General features: G+C 39.7%; 2 protein-coding genes across 9 annotated transcripts; both read right to left on the reverse strand.

Annotated features, from left to right (window-relative positions):
• Positions 1-71: 71 nt before the first annotated feature.
• LOC105699515 (charged multivesicular body protein 2a) lies at positions 72-2,199 on the reverse strand. 5 transcript variants are annotated; one of them, XM_012424566.1, is made up of 5 exons: positions 2,100-2,199; positions 1,485-1,684; positions 1,220-1,395; positions 975-1,109; positions 671-878 (listed from the first exon to the last, which is right to left on the reverse strand). In XM_012424566.1, exons 2-5 carry the CDS (start codon positions 1,650-1,652, stop codon positions 671-673), a joined length of 687 nt encoding a protein of 228 aa, XP_012279989.1. In that variant the 5' UTR covers positions 1,653-1,684; positions 2,100-2,199. The 5 variants fall into 5 exon arrangements, with proteins under 5 accessions (XP_012279993.1, XP_012279989.1, XP_012279988.1 ...); XM_012424565.1 differs by having other exon boundaries at positions 1,978-2,110; XM_012424567.2 differs by lacking the exon at positions 2,100-2,199 and adding an exon at positions 1,773-1,913.
• LOC105699514 (merlin) lies at positions 2,100-7,795 on the reverse strand. 4 transcript variants are annotated; one of them, XR_001104031.1, is made up of 12 exons: positions 7,515-7,795; positions 7,282-7,360; positions 7,035-7,212; positions 6,819-6,948; positions 6,536-6,741; positions 6,216-6,443; positions 5,628-6,046; positions 4,677-4,806; positions 4,233-4,568; positions 3,333-4,020; positions 2,345-2,478; positions 2,100-2,229 (listed from the first exon to the last, which is right to left on the reverse strand). XR_001104031.1 is itself a non-coding variant. In XM_012424564.2 (11 exons), the coding sequence occupies exons 3-11, from the start codon at positions 7,131-7,133 to the stop codon at positions 3,643-3,645; spliced, it is 1,824 nt and encodes a 607-aa protein (XP_012279987.1). In that variant the 5' UTR covers positions 7,134-7,212; positions 7,282-7,360; positions 7,515-7,795; the 3' UTR covers positions 2,505-3,642. The 4 variants fall into 4 exon arrangements, 3 of the variants coding, with proteins under 3 accessions (XP_012279987.1, XP_012279986.1, XP_023289918.1); XM_012424564.2 differs by lacking the exons at positions 2,100-2,229; positions 2,345-2,478 and having other exon boundaries at positions 2,505-4,020; positions 5,628-5,734; positions 5,837-6,046; XM_012424563.2 differs by lacking the exons at positions 2,100-2,229; positions 2,345-2,478 and having other exon boundaries at positions 2,505-4,020.
• Positions 7,796-10,617: the final 2,822 nt, after the last annotated feature.

A 10,617-nucleotide genomic window follows, 5' to 3' on the forward strand; every position in this document is an offset into this window, starting at 1 on the left:
GCGACGGATTAGCGCGACACCTTCGTTTGAGACTTTTATACGGTTAGCGATTACGGATATACACGTGTAAATACAAAGTGCCATACGTATGTATATTTAATACGGAACGAAGAGATCTCCTGTACATAACTTTAGTCCACTAGTTAATTATAATTCCTAAGATATTCACATTAAATAATATATATATATATATATTGCAGATTGCAAGCAGTCTTTGTAGACCTTTCGAACCCTGCCTTTCCTCTGCCTCTCTCGGCAACGTTCCACCCATTTTTAATTAGTTTCTCCTATTCTAACCGGAAATAACAATTTCTGGGCATTATTCTATACACAAACGTGCGACCGCTGCAACGATTCTACTTTATAGCAAAATTATAAAACCCCACGTCCTTAGTCAAAGATTATTCTACGCGGTGAAAAGTGCACGTTCGATTTTAATGTACAGCAACTCCGGTCTCTGGTACCGAATCTTTAGTTAATTATTAAATTCTTGCAACCCCTTCGAGACGTAAGGGCTTTTAAGGGAGCGGTGTCAATGCATCGATTTAGCTTTCTTCGAGTACCGGTGCGGTAAGTTCCGCTCCCTTAAGAAAACGTTATCACAAGTATAAAGCAAAATTCTGACAAATTAATTATACAAATATCCAATGAAGGAAAAAAAAAAATACTTTTACTCTCGGCGTAAATTTTCCAATCTGGCCTGCAGATCGGCATCGGCATCTGCTAGATTGTTTGACTCGTCGGCAGTTCCTGCAGCAGCAGCCACAGGTTGTTTCGAACCTGCCACACTCAAGGAGCCGGCAGCTTGTGGTAAACCCGAAAGTTGATCCGTTAATTGCAGCCCCAATTCGTCTAACACTTGCGAGACAACTGCATCGCTGTTGAAAGAAATATATAAGAAAAAAGAAGTAACAAATTTCATAAAACAACTATGATTGAAATTAGTTATCCTCAATTATTATTTATAAAATCACCTTTCTTCCTCGTCTCCTTCATCTTCCATCGCGTCGTCTATCGCGTCGTTCATGATTTCCTCCTTCATATCCATAATTTCCGACTGTTTCTCAAACTCCTGCAATATCTTCTGTATTTGTGGAAGATTAAGTTGCCTAAAATATAAAGATATAACTTGTCACATTAAGGTAAATACATATAATTTCATAACATAACAGGAAAAATAGGTTACGTCTAAAAAAAGTAAAGTTATAAAAATAATCACTTGTTCATGCTCTGCATTGCTCTCGTTACACCCTTCATAGCTTGTGCCATCGTGTTTTGCGAACGCAACGTTTGGATCTTCAACGATACCGCTTGGATGTTAGCTTTCATCAACATAAACTTCTTAACGTAACGTCTAGTTCTAACGAGATCTTTTGCCATTATCTTGACAGCATCCTGAATAAATTAAAGGAAAGGTTTTGTTAAATTTTTAATATTCAATTACCGGTTATAAAATCGATCGGTTGAGAATTATTTAGCCCTACCATTTGTCCCTCCTTGGCAAGTTTTTTAATATCAGCTATGATCTTCTTCTCCTGCTGTTCCATCCGCATTTTTTCCCTGTCAAGGTCCCGCATAGCTTTGTTGAGGGCACGTTGATTTTTCCTCAACATTTCTTCCGGCGTAATACGTTTCCCAAATAACCACTCCATCTTGGCCACGATACGTATATCTCAGTTTTGTTCTAAACAAGAATAACCAAAATATTAAATTGGTAACCTCTCATAGGGGCATGAATTTTATTTTGAAACACTTCCTACAAACACCGTCACCGGTAACACGGTTAAATACTAGACAGGGTGAGCCAAGAGAAGATTAAGTAAAAATATGACGATTGTTAACAGATTAGTTTAAAACTTAGTGACTCATCCAACATTCCACGAGAGATTTTGCTTTGACTCCGACAATCGACGATAGTCTCGTAACCTCAAAAATCACATCACCTTGGATCGATTACCGTTATGGTCAACTACTTACGTTAGATTTTTGGAATAACGCTTTTCCCACCAAGAGACAAAAGAAACGTCAAACTTGTGAATGCTTGTCAGTGCCGTAAATGACAAACCTCAAGAGAAGGGCCATGCAGTAGACTCACTTACCCAGGTTTACGAGCAATAGCAGGGGCAGGGGGTGGACCATGCATTAATATTGTCAGAGATGAGCATTGTATGTACGTGAGCCGCCAATGGCGACTGGTAGGTGGTACCGCCATCGCGAGTGCGCGAGCTCCTATCAGAATTAAAAAAATAATCAGAAAAATGATTGAATATTTGATCCTCTTAATTTGTACTGTCATTTTCTTCATTATACCGAATTGTACTATTTTGTTTTAATCCGACTGTACCAGAGTAAACAGAAATGAAGTTGAATCACTGCTCGAGTATGCAAATGTCGCGCCACGACACGCCTCGAACTTGTAACTGGGTTTTTCATTTTCATTGTTGACATAACAGAATCACCAATCACATTTCGCCTCGCCTTTAAAGGGAAGAATATTATTTGAATTAATGTATAGGTCTCCGGCAACGCCAGCTTTTGTTTTACTACTATGATATTAACAAATTGAGAGCACTTACAACAAGGCACTTAATTGTACTCGGCGACCATACGTACAAGTTTCGCGCGACCATATATTCACGTATACGTCTAAGGCTATCTTAATAAAGTTTTAACGACTCAGTAGGGTACAAATATTCATGTTAAGGAAATTACAACTCCTAACTAAGCGGTTAAAAACTAAATAATTAAAAAGACGTATATTGGGAATTCGGTAATAGATATCTCGGGACAATAGTTTGATGGTTAACGAGAAAAAAAAACAGTGGAAACTTTAAATTATACACACATATTCTGACGCAAAACATACGACAAACGAATAGACAGTGAAATAAAAATCCTTTGAAACGCCTAACTCATAGTTACGGTATTTTAATGTCAGTCGATAAAATTCCGTCTAAAGAGTCAACGGTTAAATCATTTCACTACGAGCACAGAATGATAGCAGTACTCGATAAACCATTCAAAAGTGTTTCTGTGCAATTGGTTAAAATGTTAAAAAATATATGCGGTTCCCTAAAACTGTATGCATGTATAACGTGCATAACATATATGTGTGTTTATATGTGTATACATATATGTATATATTCGCCACAGCCTAGAGTAATTGTAAAATGACATTCGGTGTTAGTTGCGTCAGATTTTTGAGAGAGCAGATATGTGCACTGGTCATCTCAGTATCCGCTAGTACCATGTAAATACTGCACTAGGAAGCAAACTAGATCTTATAAACGTAACGGAATATTAATATATTACAGTAATTTCGTTAGTCGCACCTCTATGCGCGTCGATTCGTTTAACGCGATGAAATCTTCCCTAACAAAGTAACTGGTATAACAATGATTGTCTCCTAACCTAGTTCTAAGTCATCCTTTCGTACACACTACTGCAGTCGAGGAACGTATGTACACATTCGAGTGCACGAGTCCACGTATACGATTTTACTCTCTTTCTCTATATGTATATATATAAATTTCATACAGATGCAGGTCATGATACACGCAACGTACATGAAAATATATGTGCGTTCTGCCACGTTTCGACCTAACCTCCTAGACGTCGACCATCGGTCGCATGTCGCAGTCCTTAAAGTTCTTCGAAAAAGGCGACTCTAGCTTTCGTAGAGCCTGACTTAACTCGCTTAAGCGTGCTATACTTGTTCTCCCCGAGTCGCACCTGCTCGTCATGAAGCTGATCCAGTTCGCATTGTTTCTCACCGACCTTCATCACTTCGATCTCCGATCTTAGTTCTCTCAACTGTTCTTGTAAGTGCTTGCTCTTTTCCCAATAGTCCACTCGTTCCTTCTCAATTTCTAGGGACAGTTGGTCGACATCTCCATCGGCTATCAGATCGTATGATGTAAGATCTGTAGGCAGTGGCTCGGCATCTAACTGTAGAGTCTGCAAGTCTGCTTGCAGCTCTGATGGAAGCACTTGTGTCGAAGGGAAGAGATTTGGTACGGGCTGTAAAAAGATACAAATTAAGTTTAATTAAAGTGTTTAAGGTTACATAAAATCCTCAAAGCTAATCAATTCGAAGAACACACTTTTTTAACGGCATCGATCCACCTGGCCGAAATTTTAATATATGACTCGTGAGCATCTAAGGGATACCTCGACACTCAAAATTTAGATATTTAAAAAAGAAAAGAAAAAGAATATCTGTATATACTGACAGCTATTGCAGCAGTGTAGGCATTTCTGCTAAGGAATTCTAAGAGTTTTTCTTTCGCTTCCTTTTCAGCAATCCTTGCACGTAGAAGCTCGTCCTTCAATTTCTCAGCTTCCGCAGCTCTTCTCTCTGACTCCTGTACGAGCCTCTCGGTTAGCAATTCTGCCTCACGAGTCTTCCTTTCTAAATGAACCTTCTCCTCTTCTGTCTTCATGTTATTTAACCTAATCCGTGTTATTTCCTGCTCAGCTTCTGACGCCTTTTGACTTAGTAAGAGAGCTTCCTCCTCTGCCACCCGACTTTTTTCGGCAAGGAGATCAGCTGTTTCTTCGGATCGTCTCTGCAAAAAATAACCTATATTCTTAACTGCTTGCAAAATGAGATTCAATAAATTTAAATATTTAAATTTAGGGCATAAATGACGTCAAATCGAATTCTAGAATTTTACCAAAGCCTCGTTCGCCAATCGTATTTCTTCTTGATATTGTAACAATCTCTGTTCCATGGCAGCTTTTTCTCTTTCTGCAGCTTCTCGCAACTGCTTCTCTCGGGCCAATTTATTCCTTTCAATTTGCCTCCTATTTTTAAGACAAGCACAGCCATAATTAGATAAACAAATAATAAGTATACGTTAAATTAGTTTATTATTGTAAAATTAGCTTAAATTTATCATCCAACATATTGGGCCACGATTCACTGCATTCAAGCTCAATTATCAATCAATATTTCCAATCGGCATGAAATCGGTTGTCTTACCTTCTTGAAAGGTGATAATGTCCATCATATCGTACTTTTGTCTACAATGAGATTTAAATGCTACTTACCTAGTAATTTGGCCAAACGTTTTGTCATTATCAAATATTGCCATAAGGACATTATTAAATTAGATTATACTTTGTTTTTGACTGTCAAAAGCTACAAATGTTAAAGCATGTCACTTGTATCACATTAATAAATGCTTCTTGTGGATCTCCGGATCTTCTTAGTCGACAGAAAAACCTTACGACGGAATGAGTTGTGACTTTGGAAGAAACATTATTATTTCTAGGCTATTTTTTTTTACGATGCTACCAATCTTGTAAAAGTAATTAAAAAAGAGAAACAAAATATTTGAGATCCAAATATAATACTGATTTAATATAACATGTTTAATGCAACATGTTAAGTAATATGTTCTGTTCGTGTATGTACTGAGTTTATGACTATTATTAAACAACACATCATGCACAATCGTCAAGGCTAGTGTAAGTAGAAAAAAATAAATACATCATTAAGAAACAGCCACATGGTTAACGTATATTACATTGCGAATGGTTTTATAAGCTAAAACACAATTCACAGGTAGCAACGTAAAAAAGGCAGCCAATTGAAAGTATTAAAAACCAATGAATAGACTCACCGAGATTTTTCTTCCTTAGCTTGCGCCTTCATCTGTTGAACTTCCATCGAGTCAGGCTTACGTCGCCGCATGAACAGATCGTGGTTGCCGATACACAGGTCCAGAATCTTAACAAATAATACACGAGCAACTTTCTCAGTGTTATGCTCGTCGAAGCCTACAGATACCAAGCCCTTCACCCAGCTGCCAACATCTGACTGTTTTTTTACCAATTTGTTCATGCGAACTTTCTGAGAGAAGAAGACGAAGTTAGGGGAAGCCTTCTCCACAGGCTTTATCACAAACTTCTTGTCGTCGAAGCTAATGTGACGGATCTCGGACCAGGTGAACGTAGTCTTCGGAGTCAGCTTGTTCTCCTTCTCATAAATATTTAATCCAAGTGCCGTTACGCCGAGCCAAAGATTGGTTTCCTTTTTATTCTGAAATACATATTTCATTATATATACTCTAATATTAAGATGATATAAAAGTGACATCTAAGGGATTAATCGTTGATGAAATATTTCTCTGAACTGGGTAATATCGAATTATCTAAAATTTTAACACATAATTATGGAGGCCATAAGGAATCTTTTATGTGGTACTTACACTAATTGGAAAGTAATTAACACCGTACATTTCAAGGTCCTGAGCTATTTTAAGGTATTCCATTTCTGCTTCATCGCGAGACATTCCACGATGATCGGCATACCATATTTTTATCCTGTCTTCCCACATTTCAGGAGTCATTTGGTATTGATCGATAACTCTCTGTGGTAGTAAGTCTTCACTAGCTAGCATTCCAGGACGGTAGGAAACTTCATCATAGTCTCCATACTTTTAGTGTACATGGAAACAGGTAATACATTGCAAAAGGCTTGAACAATGCATGCTGCGATACATCACCGTTAACACCAATGCTTCGTTACCTTTGCTTGAACAGCATATGATGCTAATAAGACAGAAGCTTCTGGAGGACAATATATGTCCATTGAAAGAATGGCCTGCTTCACTTGGAGAAAAAATAAGTGCTGAGTGACTTCTTGAACTAGTTCCTCCGCAACATCCTCTGGATAAAATTTGGCAAGGAACATGAAAGGTGTTGTGGGCTGTTGCGAAATACCTTGATCTTGAACTAAAATCAATTTACTTTGTTATACATTTGGGCATACTTCTAAAGGATCGTTCCTATAACGCAATGATTAGTCTTACCTTTCTTGTCCAATTTGAGCCATGATATAAAACCTTTTGCATCTTCATACTGAAGCCCAAAATACCATGTTTCTCTAAGTCCTATCGTGCGGCAGACCAAGTCAAATAAATCCCTTCCCGTAGCTCTCCACTAAAAGCAAAATTATAGAAACTTATCTCTAATGTTCATTGCCTTTGTTTTCACAGTATCCACGTCGATATATAACTTATATAAACCTCCAGATTAAACTCGAGCTCCGCATCCAATGTGCAGACCTTGACGGGAAATGACTTTCCAGATTTTTTCCTGCGAAATGGTGGCATTTTATCCTTCATTATTTTCCACCAGTGTTCAGATCAGTAAAGGGAGCCTCGGTCAGCTAACCCAGGATGCAAAAGAATTCTGGCACATGTTCTACTGAAAATAATTTCCTCGCTGTAACATATACCCGCAAATAATTGAAGCTGACACTGAGAAACTTACCTATACATTTTCTTACGATGCAGCTTTCAATCGGAATGGAAAGAATAATAATACGGTCCGACCAGACTTCAACCCTTACCTAAAGACATCATTGTTTTAATTACTTCATTCGATCCGTAGATTCCAGAATTGCAACAAATATGCTCCAAATCCAAAATGAATGTCAGGGCTCGATCTAAGCATGACATTCTCGCTGACATAAAAATAAATAATATGGCCGTTGATAACCATACCTGTCGACTTTCATAACAGATTCATTTTTGCACAACCAGTCAGTGAAATAATCTTCTTTACAGTGGCCCTTAGTTTATAATTACGTGTACTGGCACGCGAATTACATACTTAAGAAGAGATTCCAATTAATTGGAAGGAGTCAGCTCCGAAAGGATTCACGGGTCATCGGGAGGTTTTCGGTGCGGATTACATATTTTCAGATTTGAATGAAGCATAACATTAACTGGACGAGGGAACTCGACAAAGGTGGAATTTAACACTCTCCGAGATGAACCATCAAATCGTTCTTTAGATCCTTTACGAAAAGATTCTTGAGATCGTGCGTTTGCAGCTTCCTCTGGCGGAATCCCTAAAACTGTACACACTTTTTATAGCTCCATCTAAATATTACCATATCTACTATATGCATTGTAATATTTGTCTAGCATTCCTGGACATCGTTTACAGAGAATCGCGCTGCTCGTTTCTATAAAATCAGGATTACGTTAATGCTCTATTATATCAGTAATTAATACTGGGGAGATGGTAACAATGCGTACATGATTCAAAATGGCGGCGCTGGGTTACACAGACCTTCCATTTAGTTCCCGCCATCGCCGTGATAATCCGTTTAGTGCTGCCCTCATTGGCGGTGCCACGAATTACACGACTCCAGAGGAAGTTTAAATCGGGCAAGGTAGTTCCTTCATATCGTTGACCCGTTGAAAGTCTCGATGTAAGTAACGATCGCTCTGGGAATAAATGACTAACCGAAAATCCTTTTCATGTATTTTAAAATGGCGCCAGCTGTCCGGTGTTTGATCATCATGCGTATAACTATTGCATTACATGTTAAAGCATTTGCCGCATGCAAAATGCGACTTCGGTGTCTGATTAACTATAAGCATAACAGGAAGAGCCGGCTAGTTAAAATGCAGAAAATGTAACATGACAATTCGATTGACCATTTACTGTTACGTATTTCTAAATGCATTTATAATATTTCATTAAAAATAACCGGCTAGTGGCTCACTCGCGCTCGATCAGGACGTCTTTCCGGAGGAGAGTTGGAAAACAAGGAAGAAGAGACACTCCACAGGTTTTGTCTCCCGGGGATCGCCGTATTAGGACACTCGATCGCTCCGGTGCTTCCCGGTCGAGTCGACTGCGAACAGAGGATTCCATTAATTTTCCATTCCATCCAACTCGCCGAGATGAGTCTCCGCAAGTATGGTGAATTCTTCTTCCGATGAAGAATTAAGAGGTAACTAGAAATAACGCGAAAGGCCACAGGGGAAGAATTAATTATTAAAGTAGAAACAATGAGACCGGCGATAACTAGAGATTATAGTAACTTGCAATCGATATTGAATATCAGGATGAATGATTTATTACACTTAAATCGGCGACGAAGCATCATATGCTTTTAGGGTTTTCGGTGTAATTCTTCATCGTTTGCTTTTCATTCCTTTATAGGCATCTCTGGGACTTTGTAACGACCCTTGTTCTCCTGCGGGATTTCCCCTCTCGTGAATGGGATCCCGGACCCCCGTGAGGAGTATTATCCCGACGATGCACCTTTACGACTGAGTAAGCACGTCCTCTTCTTCCTGCACTTCTCTCGTAAAACATTATAGGACTCTACCCAACTGTGAGGACAGTTCGTTTCCTCACACGCCACTGAATGTCTCGATACAGGGAAGCCGCCATTTATTGACACTAAAAATAACGAAATACCCTTATAAACGTGGCTGGGAAATAGGATACCTTTTTAATAATATGGTACGTAACCTTATTAATAATAATGGTCATCTGATGACAAGTCTAGTCTCGTCGCAGATTATACTTATTCCGCCTTTATGTATACTTGGCGTGAAACTCTAGCGTGTCTCTTAACACGCGTCATTAAACAGGTAAACTCGAATTCCGTTTCTAGGGAAACGATCTCTCTTCCGAAATCCCAGATCAATTTCTCGACTTATCTTCAAAGTCGATCGAGTTCGATTTCTCCGTTAGATCGTAGTATGGAATTTCGCGCCTATGAATTGCAAATCTGCTATCGATTAGCCGGATTCGGCGGATGAGGAAATATATATCCCGCCGGTAGCCGAGCCAATGCATCGCGAAACGTCCAATCGCTCGGCGAAATTCCAGAGGCGAATTATCCTGTCGCGTTATGACACACTCCGATATCAGCGAGCAACGTGCAGCCACTAATTCGAGCGATTCGCGTACTCGCGCGAGCGTTTTCCCGACCGAGCTGTGCTCGTTTAATCGCGTGCAAATCGCGAGAGCTAAGCACGTCTCGTTTCCATTTGGGCAATGCGAGTCTAAGTACTTGTTCTGAAATGTCACAAGATCGTCGTTACCGTCTTACCGAAAATTAATGTAACGTCAAACGACGATTCCATGATAGTTTATTTAACGGCATACATCCCCCCTCAATTTATACGTAAATAGTAACACAATTTAGCTACTTGACATTGATATGAATTTCGGAAACTTATATGTCCTATCTTTTATTTACAATATATTTTTATATCGCACTGACAGACTTTATTTAAACTAGCAAATGAATTCACGGCCGATCTCTTTTTCTGCATGTGCGAAACTGACATCACATTTTTATAGTTTAAATGTAGCTGACAGAATGGTATGCGGTAAATTGAGTTTTTTTATTGGATTTTTAACGGGCACGTTTATACTTCGGCTAAAAGGGAGCCGGGCGCCATTTTGAATAACGTTTCCAGGAGTCATACCACAGGACGCGCGGAATAAAGAAGCCGGACCGGAAGAGGAGATAATTCCGGGCAAATGTTCGTCGTTTTCCTTTTCGAAGCTCTTTGCCGGCCCGTTTGGCTCGTTGCCGAGCGGCGCGTCCTCTTCGTTGCGTGGAAGGCCGGCCAGAGCCGTCTGCAGTGGTTAGTCAAATTATCGCGTCTGGTCCCGACACCGCGGGAAAAGAGGGCCCCGATCCTTCGGCAGTGACAAATCCCGGATTAATTGCCGATTATGGGGCCGGGCCAACGTGTTATTAACGTAATCGAGGGGAATTCCGGGCGCGCGTCGCGCTCCCGGGGCCGCTTAATGGGCGCCATCTTGGAGGCGCCGTGTCAACCACCG

Source organism: Orussus abietinus, unplaced genomic scaffold, assembly GCF_000612105.2.
Source record: "Orussus abietinus isolate OABI.00-Male unplaced genomic scaffold, Oabi_2.0 scaffold8, whole genome shotgun sequence".
In the NCBI taxonomy this organism is placed as follows: domain Eukaryota; kingdom Metazoa; phylum Arthropoda; class Insecta; order Hymenoptera; family Orussidae; genus Orussus; species Orussus abietinus.

Coding starts and splice junctions, on each gene's coding strand:
- LOC105699515 (XM_012424570.2), bottom strand. CDS start 1,652: ATGGAGTGGTTATTTGGGAAACGTATTACGCCGGAAGAAATGTTGAGG. Junction 1,396..1,484: donor TTGCCAAGGAGGGACAAATG/GTAGGGCTAAAT, acceptor TAATTTATTCAG/GATGCTGTCAAGATAATGGC. Junction 1,110..1,219: donor GCAATGCAGAGCATGAACAA/GTGATTATTTTT, acceptor TTTATATTTTAG/GCAACTTAATCTTCCACAAA.
- LOC105699514 (XM_012424563.2), bottom strand. CDS start 7,133: ATGAAGGATAAAATGCCACCATTTCGCAGGAAAAAATCTGGAAAGTCA. Junction 6,742..6,818: donor GCTCAAATTGGACAAGAAAG/GTAAGACTAATC, acceptor AATTGATTTTAG/TTCAAGATCAAGGTATTTCG. Junction 6,444..6,535: donor CATATGCTGTTCAAGCAAAG/GTAACGAAGCAT, acceptor GTACACTAAAAG/TATGGAGACTATGATGAAGT.